Raw genomic sequence first — 23,121 nt, forward strand, 5'->3', positions numbered from 1 at the left:
CGATGAATATGCTCGTTAAAAGCTACCATCCCCAATTTGTTCGAATAGTTTATCAAAATATTTTTGTCAAACGAGATGGTAAATCTATCTTTAAATGATGATAGAATGAAATATAACGTCATGAAAACCATTAGTCCTATTATACCATATTTTGATTTCATTTCAAGAAAACACCTGCTGCGACTGAATAATCTATTGGGCTACTTTTTTTTAAAAAAAAAATAATAAATTTAATTTTTTGAGACACCCGAGGGCTCGGCCCGGTCTAATCACACGGACCGGACCGTTAAATTATTGTTTTAAAACCAACTCGGGTTGAGCTCTAAAATTTTTTTTTATAAAAACCAGGGCAGTCCAAAATATATTGTGATATTTTATTTTATATAATAATTAATAATGAAAAAAAAAATTTATAATAAAATATATTTAAAAAAAATTGGGGTATTTAAGAAAGAAAGATAGAAAGAAAGAAAGAAAGATAGAAAGAAAGAAAGAAAGAAAGAAAGAAAGATAGAAAGATAGATAGAAAGAAAGAAAAAAAATAAAGAAAGAAAAAAAAAAGAATGAATTACAGAATATATATCAAATTCATTTCACTTTTCAGATTTTACATTTCAAAAAATTAAGTTATTTCACTGTGTGTTTTTCTTTTGGAAGGGGGGGGGGGGAAAGAATATATAATGGGATTTCATATTTATTGAAAAAACCGAACCGTAAAATGGTTGAATAGTTAATTTTTATTTAAAGAAAAAAAAAAATTTAAACCTAATGTTTTCATTTATATAAATAAATATATATAAGGTTGATTAAATATTTCTTTTTTATATAAAATATAAATTTGAAATTTTATAAGCCCGGGCCAAGCCGGGTCGGGCCGGGTCGAGTCGGGAAATTTGAAACTCGAGCTAAATTTATTTTTACAAATCAACATTGATTTGTAGATATCAAATTCCAATGTCAATTTTTTCTATTTTTTTTTAAAAACTATAAACTCCTACGTTTCAGCACATACATCTATTCTAAAGCCCTAATGGTGTTGTCTAATAATTCATTTTTGTTCAATTTAAAGAGTTTTTTCTTTCTTTCTTTTATACATTTTCAGAACAAAATTTTATAATTGAGTAAGAAAACGATTTAAATTCTCATCTAACAACTCATATCCGAAATTATCTTACCTAGGACTCCTTTAAGTTGGTCCTTCTGTTAAGAATCCGACCACTCTTTAGTATAATTTAAGAACGTTAGATTTTTTAAAAATAAGTTTAAATTGTCTTTTCGAAATAATCTATTTCCGTGTTTCTTTGCCGCGCGTTTCATATAACAGGAAGAATAAACTTGCCAAAATAACGCTGCGAATTAGAGTCAGCGATTTCCTTTGTTACTAAGCTTGCTTGCGTTTATTAATCTTGAGTCAGCCTCTGTTTCCAGACCCGGTTTTTATATGGGTTATTTTTGGAGGGAGCAAAAATGATGGATAGATATCACAATTTGACAGACATCAAAAAATATAAATTTAACTCGAGCCTGCCCGCCATCCGGTGACAATTATTTTTAATTCCGTATTTTGTCATGTGACCCTTAAAAAAAAGTCTTCATATTTTTTTAGGGGGTGGAGGGGGGAAGTCATTTTATTGATAATATTATCGTTGGAAGGAATCGGTCACAGGAAGTCGAATCCAAATATTTTAGGGATCTAGATCTCAAAGATTTTTACAAAAATTTGACTTTAGAAATGTGTCCAGCTTTTCCTGATCATTCGACATTCAATCACAATATAATGGATAACCTTTTCCGATAACAATGTTATATCATATATTTTTTAAATTAAATTTAAATGGCCTCTCGGAGATATTGGCTACCAACCATTTTTTTAAAATCTATATTTTTTATTGGACACAAAAAGAAAGTGGCCTCTGATTGGCTCAACAAAAATATCTATATAGTATATAAATTAGAAAATATAAAAATACGTAAAACTTACCAAAAAATTTGTATATTTTAAAGGGTTAAGTCCAAAAACCCCAAACAAATATTCGATTTTTTTCTAAGGTAATCTTCCCTCCAAAAAAACAACTTGTTTTTTATTTCGATTTTTCAGGTGTTGTCTATAAAGAATGATACAATTTTTTTTTTGGAGAAAAGTTTGAAATATAAAATAAAAAACGGAATAGTCGGTTGTTAATAAGGAATTCCTAATATTTTGGAATAAAACTGTAATAACTATCTTTAATTTTTAAGTAATAAAGTGTTTAAAAAATTATATATATAATAAATATTTTATGGTATAACATACAAATACAGATACATTATGTTTAATAAAATATTAGTAATTAAAATTGTGTAAATATTAAGTTTAGGGAAAAATAAAAGTTTTTAAAAAAAATTACCCTAAAAAATAACAGGAAAAGATTTTAATTTTATATTTTGTTTTTTTTTTAATATATAAAACAAAAAAACAAATAAAAAACATATTTTTTGTTTTTTATAATTTTTATAACGATATATCCTTATTCAATCATATATAAAAAAAAAATATAATTTAGCAAATATTTACCCAAAAAGGAAGGAAGGAAGGAAGGAAGGAAGTATTTTAGAATATGAAATTAAACTTCTAATAGTAAAGTAGTGTATTAATTTGTTTAAAATTGTTGAACAAACTTTTTTCGCAGTTATAAGAGATTGTTACCCTACACCCATGGGTGGCAGCGATAGTTACACCCATTTTTTTTTAAACTCTAAGTATTGAAAATAAGATAACAATTATAAATATGATAGTTTTGTTAAGTCAAAAAATAATATCTTAAATTAGTGAATAATCCGGCCCGGCCCGAACTCGAAATTTTTTTTGCCGACCCGGCCCGAACCCGAATTTATTTAAATACAGAAATTTTATAATTACTCAAAATAAACGATACATGTTATTTGGCGTCTACTTTCTATACAATAAAAAAATCACGTATTTTTTATTTTACATAAAAAATTCAACATAAAATCGATAAATTTAGATATATTTTAAAAAAAAATTTCTAAGGCCCGACCCAAACCGGCCCAAATTTTCTTAAAAAATATTAAACCCGGTACGAAGCCCGTTCGGGGCGGGTACGGGCCGGTACTTTTGCAGATCTCTAATCTACTTATTCATTCCATTCAATTTTAAATTGAAAAATTCTTGATTTTACTAATTATTATGTAAGTATAATTTGGGATAAATTATTTCATATTTTTAGTAAATTATTAAATTTAGTAATTTTTTTTTATATATTTTATCAAAATAATAATAAGACAGAAAATTTTTAATAAATTCCATATTAAATAATAATAATACTGATATATGAAATGTAAATTGATAAGGGAATAAGGGAAGGAAAAAGTGAATTCTAGCGAGGGTCTGTGGAAGGAAGACCGCCATTTGAAACTTTTAATAATTCTTTAAAGGTAGCTATAGCCGGTCTCTGCTCCAGTATGCTTGCCGATGTGAGATCCCAAAATCCCGGAAGAAGGAAAATGCAGGCAAGAAGGTTATAATCATTTGGGTAAAGATGTGATCTTTCGATATTTTTTCCAAATATTTGGAAATTTTATGTTGTTTCTTTACTTCAAGTAGGTATGGAATTAGTTGGACTAAAATTTTTTTTTAATTAAATTATTACTTTATATATATATTATAATAATATATCAATCTTTACCCCATATCCTTTTCTAAACCTTTCTACCATCACTTTTTTAATCACCGATTAACCACTACAATAAGGTTTCAGAGATAAAGGATCCCAACTCATTAGAAAACTAAGGATTCCAAGCACCTATTGCCTCCCTGATCATGATGCCTCACGATATCGTGTCTTCAATAACCTGGCCTTCCTCATTAAATGTATACTTGAAATGTCGCCTCCAACCATGGGATTTTTTTTTAAAGAAGAAATGCTAAAAGACCTGATGAAAATTTAATTCATTGAAGTATACGCACTCTCCCTTACCCTTCCTCTCGTTTAGATTTTATATTATTTTTGAATTATTATTCTATTTAGAATTTTATTTCTTTTATGCTGGATCTGGTGTACCCAAATTTATTGCGCTGACCTCCCTCAAAGTTTCTAGGAGTCTCCAAGACCTAAAGGATTTGAGTAGAGTGAGAAATACCTCTCACCCCCCTACTAAAATACAAATTAAATTATGAAAATGACTTAAATCTTTGCGCGAAAAAAAATGGTTATAAAAATATATAAAAGGTTTCCTTGTTAAAAAAATAAATATATTAAAATTGTGATTGGCGGGGAATCAAAATATTCCTCCTTAATTTGATGTTGGATGAATCCACTCATATAAAGAAGAAAAGAAAAAAAGTCTGAATTTCTCATCATTCTAGACTAGACAGATGAGAAGAGAATGGAAGATAAAATAAACCAAGTGCCACATAATGTAAACGGTTCAAAGTTATCTGGCTTATATATATAGATCTTAGAAGAATAAAGGCATTCATTGGTTTGATGAAGGATGATAGTTAGATATATATTTGACAGTGAAAGCTCTGTACAGTGAGAAATCTAAGATATTTTCAGAAAAGGTTTTAATCTGATTTTTAGCTAAAATTATTGGACCTCTTTATGATAAAATATTTGTCACTTCAAACTGATAACAATTTACACATTCAAACCATTGTATTTTTGTATCTTGATGTCATTTATACTGAATCCATACAAGTGTTGTTTAAAAGGGCTGCTCATTTTAAGCCAATTTTTTTTAAAAAACGGCTAACTCAATATTTTATTAGGAAAAATATTATGCAATCCTTAGGACTTTTTGCTCGTAGGTTGGACACAAAGGTTTTGAAAATCTATTAACGAAGTCTCGATGCTTAGATAAGATTTTTCTGGCCAAAATATTGAGTTGAACTAACAACACTGGCCCCATATATCAATGATATATATATATATTATCTAAGAGAGATCATTAATTTTAATTAATTTCAAAAATTTTAGACGGTAAGTGGTACAATAATTTCAATTATTATAAATCAAATTTTGCGGGTTATATAAATTTTAAGTACATCCCATTTCCTCTTCCGCCGAACATCAGAATATATTTCGGAGACCTGCAGAGGTACCATTTGTACGGCAAGGCCCGGATTTTTTTTCGAAAATTTTTTTCAGCCCGACGCAACCCAGCCCAGATTTTTTCGATCAGCTGATAATGGCGATTTCAAATATATTTTAAAAATATACGGCCCGGCCCGGATATCTTTTTTAAAAAAAATTCAGGGCCGGGCCGGGCTTAGGGCCGAGCCTGCTGGTCTCCGATATATCTATTCTTCTAATTATGAAACACAAATTCTAAAGTTGTTTATACGCCAAATAAAAAAGTGATCTCTACAGATAACTCTACAGATAACCTATCTTTTATGTCTGGGACTGTTAATAAAGGATCATGATATAAAAAAATTTCAGAGGCTGATTGCAATTGTTGTAAGTTGAGAAGGCATAAATATTTTAAAACCTTTTGGTACAAAAACCTATTTTCCCTTATAAAGGAGTGTCAAATAATTTAGCTAAAATAAAAATTTAAAATTATCTGAAATATCATATAATATTTCTCACATGCAGCTTTCGAATTCAAGTATCTAGTGATGGCTTACTCAATATTTTATCCGGAACTACGAAAGTCTGAAGATTCTGCTCATAGAAGGAACAGGTCTAGAAGTGTATTATCAAAGTTTCGATGCTTAGACTCATATTTTTCTGGCCAAAATATTGAGTTGACCGTTTTTCAAAATCGGCTCAAATAGAGCCATTTAACAACACCACAAGTATCGCGCTTCATCCTCAGCAAACAATGAATAACTTCTAGATAATATACTCCCAAAAAAACTATGAAATCAAATTTCATTAAAACATATATTTTTGGGGGATATTTTTGTAATCTTTCTTAGAACAGAGTTTGGGATTAAAGATTACCATTCAATCTCAGCCAGTAGGAATATCTTATTACGCCCAAAATCTAAATAATCAAAGACTTTAATTTTTTTTTCTCCTCTTATATGAAATCGAAATTCCGCTAAAAATAATATATATATTTATCAGATGGAACCTTTTTTTGAAAAAAAAATATCATTAAATTATTTTATTATGAACAGTGTAGTATAAAATATTAAATTATTATTCAAACTTTTCAAAATTATTTATAGTATAAAAATGATAAATAAGTATACATTACTCCATAGGCTTTCTTTCTTTCTTTCTTTCTTTCTTTCTTCCTTCTTTTCTTTCTTTCTCCTTTGGGGGGGGGGGGGGGGGGGGGGCGTGGTCAAGCTGCTGGCTGTGGCGAATATTTAGATGTCGCATTAAGTAGCGAGTTCTATTCCGACTTCATGGTCTTGTTGCATTTTAAATTTTTCTTAACTTTTTATTTTTGTAATAATATGTAATACCTGCAATTTATCCGCGCGTGTATCGCAAGCGACAACGCGTCATCCCATTTTTACTGGCCAACGATTGGTCAAATTTTTACCCATATAAAGGTATTAAAGGATTATATTTAGTTTTACCTTCAAATTTTTAACCTCGTTATTGTTTAGAATAAATCGATTTTTTTGTTAATAATATTTTTTTAAATTTAAAATTAATAATTTTAAAAAAAAAAATTTTTAATTTTTATAAATGGAAAAATGGCAAAATAAAGTAGTCCTAGTCACGGGAGCCGCGCAGGGATTGGGTAAATGTATCGCCCAATCGTTGGCCAGCAATGGGATGATCGTTGTCGCTTGCGATATACGCGCGGATAAATTAGAGGTATATATATATACACATTTATATTATTATTCGTTCTTTATGCGTTCAAAAAGATCGCCTTTCTTTCTGTTTTTTTGATCGCTCTTAGAGTATCTAAAATATTTGGAGTTTATTAAGATTATCCTTCTCAAGATTCTTTACATAATTATCTGAATCTTAGCCCAAATCGTTAAAGAAAATTTTTAATTTTAAAGATAAGCTATTCTGAGAATTTTCTAAATATCGTTGAACCAGCTCAACCCTTGATGCCCAATAATTTATAGCATCTTTTTTTTCCTATTTCAATTTAGACTCCATGTTGATCATATTGCTAATGACTATATCAGAGAATCTGCGGAGGTCTAAATTTAGGGCCCCGACACTCAAATTTAAATATTTTTTCTTGTAATCTTGTTAAAATTTGTTTCAAAAAAAGGGTAGAAAATTTTAAAAATATGAGAAGTAAAATGAAATAATTAAACTCTGTATATCTTTATATGAGTAGCAGAGTTGTTAAAATCCTGTATCTAGATATAAAAATGTGGTATCTATATCTAGATATATTTTTGATTAAAATATCTGTATCTAGATACTATTTTAGACGATGTATCTCTATCTAGATCCATTTTAAAAATTATCTTTTAACAACTCCGATGGGAGTGTTGTTAACCGGCTCATTTTGACCCCGGTTTTTTTTAAAAAACGGCTAACTCAAAATTTTAGCCCTGAAAAATATTGCCCAAATCCTCGAGATTTCGATATGAGTAAAGATTTTTATTGTATGGTCCAGAGGCCTGACCTCTTTTTATAAAAACTCGAACCGGGCCGGTAAAAACCCGGTGGCCAACCCTGAGGCGTCTACGGCATCTCTGAGTCAGGCCGCTTCAAGGATTCGGACGAAACTCTCGTTCTCATAAAGTTCAAATCAAAAATATGGTCCAATATACATGAACTTGTGGGTCGGTTTAGGGGTTAAAACCGGTTCGAAAAAGATTCAACCTGTTCTGATATTTATACCCTATAATCATTGCTCGAAAAAAATTTCCAAAAAAATAAATGGTTTAATCTTAACTCGAAGATATTTTGAAATTTTGAGAGAATTTACTGGCGATTTTTAAACTGCTCTTTAAAAAATGTGTTTTATTCAATACCAAAAATGTTTTTTTAAAGTTTTTTGTTTTTTATTTTCAAAGAGAAATCTACTCAAGTTTTTAAGAACCTTAAAGATAAAAACCACGGAACAAAATATGTTATCATAGAAATATAATATTTTATATTTAAAAATCACAAAAAAAAATTGATTGGAATTTTGAGTAAGATTAAAGAGGAGAAGAGAAGAGAAGAGAAGAGAAGAGAAGAGAAGAGAAGAGAGAGAGAAGAGAAGAGAAGAGAAGAGAAGAGAAGAGAGAGAGAAGAGAGAGAGAAGAGAAGAGAAGAGAGAGAGAAGAGAAGAGAAGAAGAAGAGAAGAGAAGAGAAGAGAAGAAAGAAAGAAAGAAAGAAAGAAAGAAAGAAAGAAAGAAAGAAAGAAAGAAAGAAAGAAAGAAAGAAAGAAAGAAAGAAAGAAAGAAAGAAAGAAAGAAAGAAAGAAAGAAAGAAAGAAAGAAAGAAAGAAAGAAAGAAAGAAAGAAAGAATGAAAGAAAGAAAGAAAGAAAGAAAGAAAGAAAGAAAGAAAGAAAGAAAGAAAGAAAGAAAGAAAGAAAGAAAGAAAGAAAGAAAGAAAGAAAGAAAGAAAGAAAGAAAGAAAGAAAGAAAGAAAGAAAGAAAGAAAGAAAGAAAGAAAGAAAGAAAGAAAGAAAGAAAGAAAGAAAGAAAGAAAGAAAGAAAGAAAGAAAGAAAGAAAGAAAGAAAGAAAGAAAGAAAGAAAGAAAGAAAGAAAGAAAGAAAGAAAGAAAGAAAGAAAGAAAGAAAGAAAGAAAGAAAGAAAGAAAGAAAAGAAAAGAAAAGAAAAGAAAAGAAAAGAAAGATAGAAAGTGGAACTAAGAATATACAATAAAAATACGAAAAAAATTTACTTTCTCAGGACTTGGTCAAGAACTACAAAGGCAAACCAGGCGAAGCCGGATCTATCGAAGCCGTCAAATGCGATATATCTAAGGTTGAAGATATTCTAAGACTCTTTTGTCACATAGAACAAAAATTTAAGACATTACACGCGTGCGTAAATAACGCTGCCGTTGGTGTTCCGGACTATTTCTTACCTCAGCAAGGCCAAGGCGGGGAATATGACGGGGAGAGGGAAGAATCGGAAAAAAGCGAGATATACGAAAGTTGGAAATATATATTGGAAGTGAACGTATTGGGTGTAGCCATATGTTCTAAAGAAGCGGTAAATCTGATGACCAAGCTCGGCGTGGTCGATGGACTGATAGTTAACATAAGTAGCGTAATGGGAAAGCAGGTCTCTTTATCTACGTTAGACGAGGAGTTCGGTTTTTACAATCACATGTACGTAGCGACGAAACACGCGGTTACAGCTCTGACTCAGTGTCTGAGACTGGAGATACAGCGGAGAACCTACGCCAGTGGTACGAGAATAATAACTCTCTACCCTGGCTTAATGCGGACAGGATTTCAGGATAATATCCATGGTGATCATTTGTCATTTTACTATTTTGATCTTCCAGAATGTTCTGACCATTTTTGTAAAAAATAGAAAACGGGCGAACTTAGGAGCCAGACCCCACTATAAAAATTTCTTAACCTCAATATAAAACTTTTTAACTTTTTTACTCTCTTTTTATATACATTTTCAGGATAAATTGTACTCTTTAAAAAAGATAGAAATATTACATCAAATATGTTTTAACAATACCCAATTTTGACATTTGTTATATATATATAATATAACAAATGACTTTGGATATTCGGGGGGGGGGGGGGTGACTTCCGTCGGGAGTTTCATGCGGCGAAGACGGTTGATTGCTGCTACTTTCTGAACCGTCGAATCCTTCATCATCCCCTGGTGAGAATAGCTGGCGCCTCAGCTCCCATATATATATATATATACCTAAACATTATAGGCTCTCCTTATATACGAATCCCATTAAATGACCAACCAACCTATAAGTATGAAGATCAGACTCTATATACACAGTATCGCTTAAGTTGTTTCCCATAATAGAAAATAACCCTACAAATTATAATATATAATATTTTTAATTATAAGGGGTATTTAAAATATTATAAAATTAATTTCAGCAAAGAATATCTATGAAAAATATAGTAATTTATCCCCGGAGGATGTATGCGACGCTCTTCTGTTCGTTTTTAAATGTGATAACAATGTACAAATAGATGATATGATGATAACTCCAGTGCGACATCCTGGAAAATTGTGATTAAATTACAATTACCTATTTTTATATATTGCATAATTTCGAGTTTGAATATCAAGAATTAAGAATTGTTACTAAATTTATATTATTATTATATAAATAAATCAATGCTTGCAGAATATGGTTCCATTATTTCTTTAAAATATATAATTATTTTATATATATAAAAATGTATAAATAAGGTCTTTTAATTTATCAAGGTAATAAAAATAAAATAAATTATTCTAAATGTAAAATTTCAATTTTTTTTTGAAAATCTTAAATAAATTTAACATTTATACCGCGAAAGTTATGTAAAAATTTATGAATAAATTTAATTCTTTTCTTATCGGTTTTTATTGTTCACATTAGTAATGTTAAAAAGTTACGATTCGGGATCGATTTTAAAATAAACGGCTAGGAATTAAGTTTCTAGGGATTTGGAGTTCGTTAGGACTAAGATTATTCTAGAGTGATTGTAACTCAGTTTAGGGATTTATATAATTGCAAGGATTTTGAATTCGTTAGGACTAAGAATATTCTGTAGGGATTTTAACTCAGTGTAGGGATTTATGTAAAGTTTGTAGGGATTTTGAATTCGTTAGGACAAGAATACTCTGTAGTGATTTTAACTCGGTGTAGGGGATTCAAGGTGATCGACAGATATTTATTTTATGGCGGAAGAGTAAAATGATGGCAGAAATGTTTGGAACGTCTATTTGCCAAATCTCGATGCTAAAATAATATTTTAGCTAATCGGACCGTTTTGAGGGATCGGTCCAAATCGGGCTTTTTAGCGGTACACTCACAGGAGCTGTTGAATAACATTTTTTTATTTTTAAGCGGAATTTATTTTGTGGATCGAATCGATCATATGTTCAATTCGATATTTTGTCAATTGTATTTAATTGAATTATCGATTACTAATAAGTAGATTTTTATATCGTTAAGCTGCCTTCAAAAAATTGTTCATAAACTTAAATCCTTTATTATTCTAAAATATATTTTTTTTATCTTGGGAATAATAGGCATGATGATCAACAACATAGAGAATTCAAAAAATTTACATGCCACTCATATTTTTCATATTTGTCTATAGAAAAGTTAAGAATGCACATGTTTATTTGCTATCATCAAGATTTGTAAAATTGGTTTTTTGGTCTACCATTTTTCGATAATCAATTTCTTCACAATAAAAAAATTTCTCAAGCTAAATAATTTTTTGAAATCAATTTAAATAATAAAATTGCAATTATTAACATTTTATTTTTAAAAAAATGAAAACTTAAAATTTACACAATTTATTCGCATGAATTTCAATTTATTTATTGAAAAGTTTTAAAAAAAGCAATTTAATATTTAGTTCCTGCAGTTACTTGATAATAGTAAAATAATATTTAATATTATTATTTCGTTTAATTGATTTTAAAATTATATACATATTTGATTGTCAGATGATTACAATATTGAGATATAAAAATCGACATAATTTAAATTTAACATAAGAAATATATATTAATTTCTGTCTATACAACAGCGACTGTGATATTAATAATTGATCGGATACAATATTTATTACTTTTAAAAATAAAATTCTCGTTGAATTGATAAATTCCATCATTTTAATACTAACCATTTAATCTATACCCAACACATGTCAACCTAATTCCTATAGTTCCCCTATGTTCAAATAAAACGACACAAAGAATAGAATATATCCTGTGAGTATGATTTTTTTTCTTTTATTTATTTTTAAAAATAAGGCAATATTAAATTTGATTCCCTCGTGTATATAATTTTTTTAATGTAGTAAAAAATAGTAGTAATTTTTTTTTAAGTTGAAATAATATGTATTTTTTCTTCACCGTTATAAAAATTTAATATTCATTTGTTTTAACTGTCATATTTGGATTTTATAAGAAAGATTTTGTTAATTTTATTTAAGAATTTTATAAGAAAAATTTAATGTAAACATTGCTTTACTTGCTTCTATGGAAGTTTCTTCATTGATTAAATGTTAAATTTTTTAGGTAATAGGTGATTTCAGAATTTAGCCACCTAGAAGCTATAGAGTTGTCCTAAGGTTTTCTAAAATCCATAAATTTCGATACTTAATATAGGGGGGGGAAATGTGGAGCTTTTCACACTTTTTTGGGTGAGCCGTACGTACTTGTACAAGTAATAGTGGGTATTACTTAAAAGTATATCACAGGCTAGTCCATAAATTGCACATACAAGTCGGGTTTAAATTTAAATTACTATAAATCAGTTAAATAAGTGGATTCTTTTGGTTGGAAAATACTGAGCAAATAACTTTCTACCAAGTTGGTTATATATTTAACAACCTTTGTTCCAAAATCATTGTACTAGATGAAATACACCCATAAAACATATATATTTTGTAAATAAATTTAAATAAAATTAATTTTTTTTTCCGCGGAGAAAAACTTAACAATAATTTTGATTAGGAATTTAAATCAAGCATCAATCCTATTCTCTATCTAGGTTATTTGACGCATGTTGGGTTATAATGCAATTAATGGATAATTCTTATCAAGAAATCAAATTAAATTCAGTAAATAATTATCCGCCCGAAAATATACCAAATATTGAATATTCTATTTTCAATCCGAATACCGATGCAATATTAGATCCTGATATACATAGTTTACCTTCCAAGTTTACAATTGACTTGCCCAATATTCCATCGATTAATGTAAACGTGAATAATGTAGTATCTGCCTTTAGTACAAAGTGCCATTTAAACTTGAGAAAAATCGCTTTAGAGGCATTGCATGTTGAATATAGGAAAGAAGCAGGGGTAATTTTTTAATGTAAACTTATTAGCTAGTTATGCTTTAGTTGGTGTACATGAAAATGAGAGATCCTTATACAACTGCCACTATATGGTCTTCTGGAAAACTGGTTGTTACAGGAGCTACTAGGTAAAAAAAGTGTATTATTTAAAATCATTTTTTTGTATTGAAATACAATTATAATATTAGCCAAAACTGGTTAAAGTTGCTTATAATTTTAACTAATCTTTTTTTAGGATTAAATTGCCTATCTTTAGTCACTTTCAAACTGTTTTATCAAAGTTTATATCTTAAAATATTGTCACAATCTTCAAGTTGAGGTTCTACCTTTATTTTTAAGTCAAATTTTAGGGTAAAAGTTTTGCTCACTTGTATTGGAGCTGGCTTAGAAAATTTAATAACAATGTTCCTAGAAAATTATTATATTTTCTATGCATCAATATATTCTCTAAAAAAAATTATTATAAGTACCATACCTTTTGGCTTGTTTCCTTAATCTTTAATCATGTTAGTTTGTATTTTTTTAAAAAAAAGAGTTCAATTGGAATAAAACCTCATGACTTTTAAATATCAAAAAGATATCAACATTACTGAAGCATAGAGACTACTAAAAAAAATATGTATAAATTTGTACATATTATAAAGATCTACGAAGCCTGACCCAGCCTGACCCATGCATGGGCTGGGAAATTTTTTAAAAAAAATTTCATAAAAATTTTATACATTTTTTTTTGAATTTAAAGCTACAATACGCTTATTTCTTTGTATTTTAAGAGCTTCCCTAACAATATACTCTAAATTACAATCCGCTTATTTCTTTGTATTTTAAGAGCTTCCCTAACAATAATACTATAAATTCACTAAATATTTAATAATTATTTATTATATCATTCAAATTACCAATGTATACAATAGCAATTTAGATATAAAACACAATTGATTTATAGAATGTTGTAGAACGAAATAGATAGCCATAATGAGCAAATATAAGAGCCTAAATTGACCTTGAGAAAAAAAATGTGGCTATAATCTTTTACGTGCCTTTGTATATGTGGTGCGATGCTAGCTAGCATAAATTTGAGTCTTTAAAAAAACAGCTCTCCAACACTTAACTTGGCATGCTGAGATGCACTGGCACTGGTTGGTCAGTTATATAGGTCTACAAAGCCCGTTGATTTTTATGGCAAAAAATTTTTTTTGGATATATTTAAATATTTAATGAATTCGGATATTTCATGGATGTGATAATCCATGCATAGTGTTTTTAATTCATCTACTCCCCAGTATTATATATAGTTGTTCATTTTGGTGTTCAACTTATATTTCTGTTTAGACCTTGTATTTTGAAAACCAAGCCAGGTCAGGCAAAACCAAATTCCCACCAATCTGGGCCTGAAGATTCTGTCATTTGCAGATCTCTATTCAGTCAGTATTGGTATCAGCTGATGCTTTAATACCCCATCCTCAAAAATAATCTTCATAAATTGAATAAAAAATTAATCATATGGTAAATAAATAAAAAAATGATAATACTTATGAGTGATGTATTTGCTTTTTTAAATATAAATATGCATTATTTAACCAATATCACATCATATGATTTACCTAATGGGCTAAAATGGTCAGTACATCGTGACCCCTGTCAACATGATTGAATAAAATTGTTTTAAAATAGATATCTTAAAAAAGTGGGATAATTAATGATTTGGCAGATAAAGTATCTATTGATTGAATCAACCTAACTGAACCCTTACATTTCATGGACTCATTTATTTTGCCTTATTTATTATGTCTAAAAATCTAAAATATCTTTAATAAATAAAAAAGTAAACAAAAAATAAATAAATATCAGAGTAGCACATGACACCACATTTGTTTACCAATAACAAAACCGTTAATTATTAGTCAAAAATTTCTAATAGCTAATACTTAGCAAAAAAATTTTTTATATTATACGTAGCATAGTTTGGTGCCCAAAATTTTCGATTTTTTTTTTTGAATATTATAAAATTGAAGATTTTTTTTAGAAAAGGAATTTTTGATTTAGTCATCACAATATATGCTCAAAAATCAAATAATAGAAGAAAGATTTGGAATATTGAGTAAAATTTGATCAAAAATTTTAAGCATTTTCTTTTAAAAAATGTTCATTTTTAAAATATCTTCAGAGATTAAAAATCTTTGAAGATTTTGCACATAAAACCGATTCTATAGGTCATCATTAAATTTATTTTTCGAAATTAGATGATGATTTTTGCGCATATGACACTTTGTATCGGTAAAATTCAAAAGTATCCGCCGATACATGCGAGACATTTTTTTTAAAAAAAATATATTCATGCCAAAAGATTTTTTTTTGAAAATTACTAAAATAAAATCACGTGATCAAACAAGTAAATCGCCCAAAACCTAGAAAATATTTTTTATAGAAAATTTAATAAAATTAAAATAGATTATTTTTTTAAAAAATTGATTTTTGACATTTTTACTCGCGTAACGCCATTATCATTTTCCGTGTCAGATAAACATTTTATATAAATGCGTGTTTATTTTTAAGAATTATTATTTAGAAGAAGAAAGATGAGTTAGAAACTGGAAAGTTCTGCTGGAAGGCCAATTTTTCTAAGTTGCGGCGGAAAAACGAAAGAGGGGTAAACCTCGAACCCGGTCTAACCCTTATTAATTATCATTTTTGGGCATCATCCATTTTGTATCGACCGAGACTTATTTTGGGAAGTAGTGGTGAGTATCGGCAGGACCGTTACATCTCTGTTATAATAATATAACCATCATTCTTTTGTAAAAAAAAACCCAGGGATTTGAACCGGACCTGAACCGGGATGAGTAAACCCGGGTTTTTGATAAAGAAATCTGAACCCGAACCGAACCTGAACCCCACTTATAAAATTTCCCCGAACCCAGGAATTTTTATGAACCCGGGCTTTAGCGGGTTCAGTGTATTGTTTAAAATCATTTACGAAGATATTTGTATAATTGTAAATACAAATAGTAATAATTTAATTGAGATTTTATAATATTATCACAATACCTTTTAAGTGAAGTGATAATAAATTTTAAACAACCTAAATTCATTTACGCCATTTTTCTAATTTTTTTTTTTTAAATTTTTTTTTCGAAGATTCCTATTGGAATGTTACAAATAAATTTAAAACAATCAAATACATTCACGCCATTTATTTTTAATTTTTAACTTAGTCTCAAAGATTACTAATTAAGGGAATGAACAAGTCAAAGTAAAAATTATAATATATTGATTTATTTTTTGTTCAGATTAATTTTTAATATATTATATTTTTAATGAATGAATGAAGTGTATATTATAATTGAAATTAAATTTATATATATATCTGTTTTTTAAATTCTATGAAATCATTGCTATTTAAAATTTATCCTCATTAACTCTTTTATTTCAAGGTTTATGACCGTTTTGTATTTTTAAATGTATTTTGCCTAAATTTATTTTTATACCAAATTTATTAGTTTTTTAATATCAATTCGAAAATTCTTAAACCCGAACCGAACCCACCTTTTATTTTTTTACTTAAACCGAAGCCGCGGCTGAAATTTTGTCAGGTTGGCATCAAAAACCAAAATCATTATATAATCTTAAGATCATTCCACTAAATCCACCTAAAAAAAACACATTCCCCTCTTCCCCTTCCTCCGCAATCTGGGAATTAATCTTTTTTTTTTCGGAATTGCCATATGAAAAATAATTTATTTATATTTTTATTTTATCCTGGCAGGAGCGTTTATAAATTAAGTATTATTTTAAAAAAAATATATATTTCATATGGTTTTATAGTTTTCTTGGTTTTCTTTTGAAGATGAGATTTGATTATATATGCGAAAAAATAGAAGGAAAGATTTTTCATGGATCAAAACATATGCTTCACTAAAAATTCGTTCGTTCCATTTTTTCCTTTTTAGATTATGGGGAAAGGAGGGTGATAACCATAGTTTTTATTTTGAGAGAGAAGCTAAATATGTTTCCAGCGAAAAAATGAACAGATAATATTCGAGCCATAGTTTATTCCGAATTTATTAAACGAGAATTCAAATCTCTCTTTCCTAATTTTGCCGGGACCATTTAAAATGGCCGTATCACTGATTCCCACGTTAGTAAATGGCTTTTAAAACCTCTACATTTTTTTTTTTATCAAAAAATAAAAATACCATAATTAACGAACAGCGAAGATAAAGCCAAGCAAGCGTGCCGCAAATTCGCTCGCACCCTTCAAAGGCTAGGGTTCGACGTGTCATTTTGTCATTTCCGGGTTGTCAACGTGTTAGCCACGACCCAAATGCCTTTCCCTCTTAGGATCAACACGTTCGCCGAAGAGCATAGACCTCAAGCTAGGTTAGAGCCCGCCATTTTCTTTTCTTTTTTTATAAAAAAATTTCGGGTAGCGGTCGGGCGATAGCTTACACCACGTGGTAATCGATTTCAAACTATTTTATTGGTTTTTTTAAACGACATTATTGTATTTACATTGGTATTGATTTTAATTTATTATCCTTTCTTTTCTTTCTTTCTTTCTTGCATTCTTTCTTTCTTGCATTCTTTCTTTCTTTCTTGCAACTTAAAGAGCAATCATTATTATATATCTGTAGACAAAAAAAAATGTTTACTATCTCAAATGAATAAAACATACCGATTAAATTTTTATTAATCTTTTTTTTTGTTTAAATTGTAAAGAATTATTGCGCCATCATAATTATCTTTAAAAGTAGCGCCCTCTATAATTGATTTATTTATCCCCTAAAATTCAACAAAAAAATTTAAATTTTTCTCTTTTTTTTTCTCCATCAGTACTTTCGATTAAATATATAGGTGTATATTGGTAAAAAAACCTATTTTATTTGGTGAGTTTCGTCGTTTCGTATTAGGACCCTTTTGTTTTACCGGAAATACGAGGACACTGTAGTGTTGTTGCTCGCTTTGAGCCTATTGTTAGAAACGACTAATACTATCTAAGCTTCGAGATTTCGATGTCTAGAACTTTGTTCTTTCTGCGAGCAATTCAGGCTCGCGTTACATTTTTCTGGATCAAGAATTGAGTCAGCTGTTTTTGAAAATCGGCTCAAAACTAGACATTTAGCAATACTAAGGATACTGAGGATATTTTTTAAAAATAATTTTTTTCGCATTTTCTGAAGGAGAAGCTTTTAGAGGGCTACTAAATTATATGTGATTTGTTTACTTTAGACCAAAAAAAATTTTTTTTTTTTGAGTATTTAGAGATTCTGAGAGGAAAAAAGGCTTTCTTAGAACTTTTGAAGGTACCATAACTCGAGATACATTTCAGCTGGGGGCATTAAAAATTTTGATTTGTACATAATATACACAATAGAGGTCTATATTGGGCGGGTTTTTGGATAATATGGCCGCTCACTCAATGTTTAAAAAATTTTTTAACCAACCCCGCTATTTTGAACATCTAATGAAAATAGTTTCAACATTACATCTCCTCTATAAGTTTTATAGATTAGGAAATTACTATATTATGCTTTTAAAAAAAATATTCAATTTAAATTATGGACAATTTATTTTATCAAATAAAATATTTTACAAAATATAAAATAAATATAATAAGTAATTATAATGCAAAAATAATGATGAATCCATATTTTCGGGATTCAAACACGTTCTTCTTTCCTTCCGGCAATGCTAAATCCTCTTTCAGAAGTAGCACTAGTTGCAGAAATTGCTAATATTTTTCTTGCTAATCTTGCACAAGGGATGATCTTATTAACATCCAATTTACCATATGTTGCCCCTAAGTCGACAAATCTTTGTAAAATATATATAAATCCAGGTCCTTGAACTGCTTGAAATGGCCTAAAAAAGATAAAAGAATATTTTATTAAATTATAATAATACCTAATGTCTCAAGCGCAATATTCTACAAAATTCGCTATTAGACCAGATTTTATCGATTTGTTTAATTGAGAAATGTCTTTTTCAAAATATCCAGTTATTTTTTTTATTATCTATCAAATCTTCATGATTTGCAGATGAACATTGATGCCGAAGGAAGAAGGAGGTGCCACTTTTGCTATTATATTTAAAGATGGAGTCGCAATCATTGCAGCTAATCCAATCTAGCTTTTTGTCATTCTCATCAAAAATAATTTTAAATTGTTATAGACGATTTAAGTTTTATTATTATCTTCATTGTTTTTTATCTTATAAAAATTAATTTTGATTTTCTTAGCAAATCGATTCTTTATTCATATTTTAAAATTAAATTAAAAAATATTATTTTGTTAAAATTATGTTATAAAAAATAAAATTTATATTATTATATAAGAAAATAAAAATAAAAAGGGCAATGTAAAGATAAACAATCATTACTTTTACTAAAATAAAATAACACAATGGAGTAATTTCATTATTCCCCAAAAATGGAAATTTTAATTTTTAATATATCTAAAAAATTATATATTTTAATTTTTAATATATCTAAAAAATTATATATTTTAAAGAAAAAAGTTTTATTTCATTAACCATAAAAGGAGATTTTAATTTGTTTATATGGGAAAAAAGTTTGTTTTTTTTGTTAGAAAAAGTTTTTTTTTTAATTAAACCAAAAAGTTGATTTATTTTATAAAAAGTTATACCAGGAAAAGGCTTTTTATTTTTTAAGTTCGTAAGAACAATTTTTTTATTAATTAAAATAAAAATTTTTAATGTTTTCAAACCGAATTGGTAAAAAATTATTTTAATGCAGACCTCTAATACACAACCTATTTAACCTTCGTGCCGATTTCATCATTTTTAAAAAAAAAAATGGCCGTCGGGAATTCGCGTTTTATTTTGGTAGATTCGTCACGGAATTTCCCGAATCCGAATATTTATCATTTGGATTCAGGTTTTTTGACATTTTGGGAACACGGATCGATCAATAATTTTTCTAAGTAAAAGTCATGGCGGACCTTTACCCGAGACCCAATCCTTCGTTACCCAGAAATCCCGAACTGTGCATGGGATTTGGGAAGGAAGGGTGGGGCAAGAAATGATATTTGAGTAAAGGTCGGCTAAGCCGGTCCTTTGGCCCGGGGTTAGAAGATTTTTGGGTCGGTCCCCAAAGACCAGTTGAAAAATTTATAGCGGGCTTGGCGGCCTCGGTATCTAATAGTTTAGTGGTTAATCGTCGTATTTTTTCCTTAAATCGAGTAATTGTGTAATACATTATTTTTATAGTTACGAACCCGAGTTACATCCTGGCGCTACCTATCAATTAAAAGATCCGAAAGCAACACTCAAAATATTTTCCACGGGGAGTATAACGATAACCGGTAAGGTATTTATTGATTTTTTTTTTCGAACGTTTAGGTTACTGACATTTTTTTTCTGTGAGTGACTTTATATTTTTATAAATCATCAAATGATTATCGTCGAAACGTCGCGATTAAAATTCGCGAAATTCGAACGAATTTAAAAAAAAAAATTTCTAGATTTTATAACCAAATATTGATTTATTAACGGCAATTTTTTGATCACGTGATCGGTCAAAGATTTGATTGAATCATTTTTAAAAATGTATCAAAATGGTGGCAGTTTAAAATACGCGTGAGGGAAATATCATCTGGAGAACGAGGGTCTTGGAAGTTATGCAAAATAGCTATGCGCATTTTACTAACGCCGTAAACCGTTACTTCAAAAAAGTAACTCGTTACTCGTATAATATTAAATAAAATATATTTAAAAAAAATTTTCTTTCTCCCCACGGATAAAATAAAATTATACAGAAATATTTAATAAAGAAATTATTTTTAATTTGGGGGGGGGGGGATTTATTAAAAATATTTAAAAGAAATGATTTTTTATTTTCAAAAAAAGGTTACAAGAATATCTTCACGTGAATCTTAATTCAGATCATCTTCACATGAATCTTAATAATCTTCATTCAGATCATTTTCAAAAGAATCTTCATTCAGATCCTCATCAAATTTTTTTTTATAGAAAAATCTTTATCAGAAATTTAATCTGAATTAATATTTAGATTTGAGCTTCTGTACATCGAGGTTATAGCATATTTGATTTAGGACACTTAATCTACACTTACTAAATGTAGGCTTATAGCGCCCAATTTTCTTTATTGGTTGTAAAAAAAAATGGTTTCATACTGGTGCTAGGGCAGAGTTAAATCATCTTCCTCCGAGGAAATAAGTAGTAGTAGTAGTAGTTAGAAAGTCCTATCTGCATCGATTTTTCAAATTAAGATTTTAGCTACCTATAATTTTATGTAAGCTTCTAGATTTGGCATAGATGTTCCAAGCATTTCTGCCTGTGCACAATATCTTTAGATTTTGGTTTATAATCTTAATCGGACCGTTTTTTAAAACCGGTCCGAATCCGGTTTTTTAGCAACACTAGTAGTAGTGTATTCCTTATAAAATTAAGAATACAAATTAACATTATACCTTGTGGATCGATTGAAATATTAATTAGATTTAATAATATTTTGACCGTATAAAATAAAAAAATATTTGGTGGTTGATCTGGGATTTAAAAACTCGGCTTTTAAATTATTTTATTTAAAAAAAAATTTTTTAAAAAATATATAATTTGTTTTTTAAGAAATAATCGAAAGTATCGTTTTAACGCATTACTCGTTACTTTTCGAAACGAGTAACGAGTAAGCGTTCCTTTTCCCTTATAAAAAAAATACGCCTTTAGTAACGAGTCCACTTTCACCGACGTTACCTGTAGCACTAAAAACTAGTATTTGCAAAACATATAAATGTCATCTTTATTCGATACTATAGCGCCAAACGTGAGAAACATCAAAAAGGCGCTCGAAATTGTTTGCCCGCTTTTGATCAAATACAAAACGCCGGTTCCATCTACCTCCATTCCGCTCCAACCGCTCGCGCGCAAAGAGGACGGCGAAATTATGAGGGAGACCCAGGGGAATTCCACGTCACCAGCTACGCTTCCACCCACGCTCTCGCCTCGTCTACCTTTGGAGTCTTCCCACGATAAAAGGGGGGACACACTTACGAACGCGAAAGATTATCCCAAAACATATCCTACTATCAACGACCAACCCGGGTTTAACCCAAAACAAGACGTGATAATAGATAAAATAGTGTTACCGCCACAGCCTCTCAATGGTCACATAATCGATAGTTCTTCGTCATTTCTCGCGGATTACTTCACTTCCGGTCTCTCCTCCGCTGCCCCTTCCGTTTCCTCCCCATATTATTACCATCAAGAAGGTGGCGGCGGCGTCGGCGTCAACGAGCACGTCGGTCGAATAGCCGACAACCCTTTATTCGAATATTGCTTCGAACCCGCGCCCAGATTAGCGAGCAATTCGGTGTTGGACCAAAACTACGCCTACGCAACCGCCATCGAGGAAGACGGCGAAATCAAGGATAGCTTGAGCCACCTGCTCAACGAGGAAATCGAATCGTCCTCTAACCATTTCTACAATTTTTAGGGCATCGTTTTAACTGGTTACGCTCAACCCATTCTTCCGCTAATTTGGCTGGGACTTCATTTTTCAAAACCTTGTGGAGTCAAAAGAAGAAAAAAAAGGATTATTTTGTTGCATGGCCAGGAATAACCACAAAATCAATTATTCGGTTTTAAAAAAAAATTGTATAAATTTTAAAAGCATCCACAGCGCAACTAGGAGGCGTTATTTTTTTATTATACTCACGAAAATTTTAAAGAAATGCAAAACAACCCCCCCCCCCCCTTCCAATCTCCATTTTATTTTTAAAATTTAAAATCGGATGAGAATGAAAAATTATATAAATATTATATATATATGATTCTTAAATATTTGCTCACGTGAATTATTATTTAATAAAATTTCTTTTTTAATTCTCCTTTTTTTTCTTTTCTAATTCTTCTCCCTTTTTTTTCTTTTCTAATTCTTCTCCTTTTTTTTTAAAGAAAAAGCATTTTTATTTGCCTTTTAAAATTCTTGTAAAAAAATTCGTTAACCGAAATAAACCGGTATTTGTATTAAGTCTCTAATAAAACTCAACTCACTCCTGGGTCGATTTGCTACTCGTTTTTTTTTAAAAAAATTTTTATTTTAGCTAATTTGTAATAAAGAAGAAAAAAAATGTAATTTACCGGAAATACATAATATATCCATTTCCGGCGCGGATAAATATATTCATATTTATTCTTAATTTTATAAAAACAAATCCAATTATATTCAAAAAAAAAATTGAATAA

General features: G+C 29.2%; 2 protein-coding genes across 2 annotated transcripts; both read left to right on the plus strand.

Moving 5' to 3' along the window:
• The first annotated feature begins 6,653 nt into the window (after nt 1–6,653).
• LOC135930950 (dehydrogenase/reductase SDR family member 11-like) lies at nt 6,654–10,104 on the plus strand. The gene is made up of 4 exons (XM_065467754.1): nt 6,654–6,785; nt 8,787–8,945; nt 9,000–9,291; nt 9,965–10,104. Exons 1-4 carry the CDS (start codon nt 6,654–6,656, stop codon nt 10,102–10,104), a joined length of 723 nt encoding a protein of 240 aa, XP_065323826.1.
• Nucleotides 10,105–12,616: 2,512 nt separating this feature from the next.
• Nucleotides 12,617–22,725, plus strand: LOC135931038 (TATA box-binding protein-like 2). Its single transcript, XM_065467899.1, has 5 exons — nt 12,617–12,901; nt 12,943–13,025; nt 17,110–17,277; nt 20,125–20,219; nt 21,693–22,725. Exons 1-5 carry the CDS (start codon nt 12,620–12,622, stop codon nt 22,367–22,369), a joined length of 1,305 nt encoding a protein of 434 aa, XP_065323971.1. The 5' UTR covers nt 12,617–12,619; the 3' UTR covers nt 22,370–22,725.
• Nucleotides 22,726–23,121: the final 396 nt, after the last annotated feature.

The sequence above is a fragment of the Gordionus sp. m RMFG-2023 genome, chromosome 1, assembly GCF_954871325.1.
Source record: "Gordionus sp. m RMFG-2023 chromosome 1, tfGorSpeb1-WG-v2, whole genome shotgun sequence".
NCBI classification, from domain to species: Eukaryota; Metazoa; Nematomorpha; class Gordioida; order Chordodea; family Parachordodidae; genus Gordionus; species Gordionus sp. m RMFG-2023.

Excerpts from the sequence above, each read along its gene's own strand:
- LOC135930950 (XM_065467754.1), top strand. The coding sequence starts at position 6,654 with ATGGAAAAATGGCAAAATAAAGTAGTCCTAGTCACGGGAGCCGCGCAG. Across the intron at positions 6,786-8,786 it reads TACGCGCGGATAAATTAGAG|GACTTGGTCAAGAACTACAA; the intron begins GTATATATATAT and ends TTACTTTCTCAG. Across the intron at positions 8,946-8,999 it reads TAAATAACGCTGCCGTTGGT|AGGGAAGAATCGGAAAAAAG; the intron begins GTTCCGGACTAT and ends TATGACGGGGAG.
- LOC135931038 (XM_065467899.1), top strand. The coding sequence starts at position 12,620 with ATGGATAATTCTTATCAAGAAATCAAATTAAATTCAGTAAATAATTAT. Across the intron at positions 13,026-17,109 it reads GTTGTTACAGGAGCTACTAG|CGAAGATAAAGCCAAGCAAG; the intron begins GTAAAAAAAGTG and ends ATTAACGAACAG. Across the intron at positions 20,220-21,692 it reads GGGGAGTATAACGATAACCG|CGCCAAACGTGAGAAACATC; the intron begins GTAAGGTATTTA and ends TCGATACTATAG.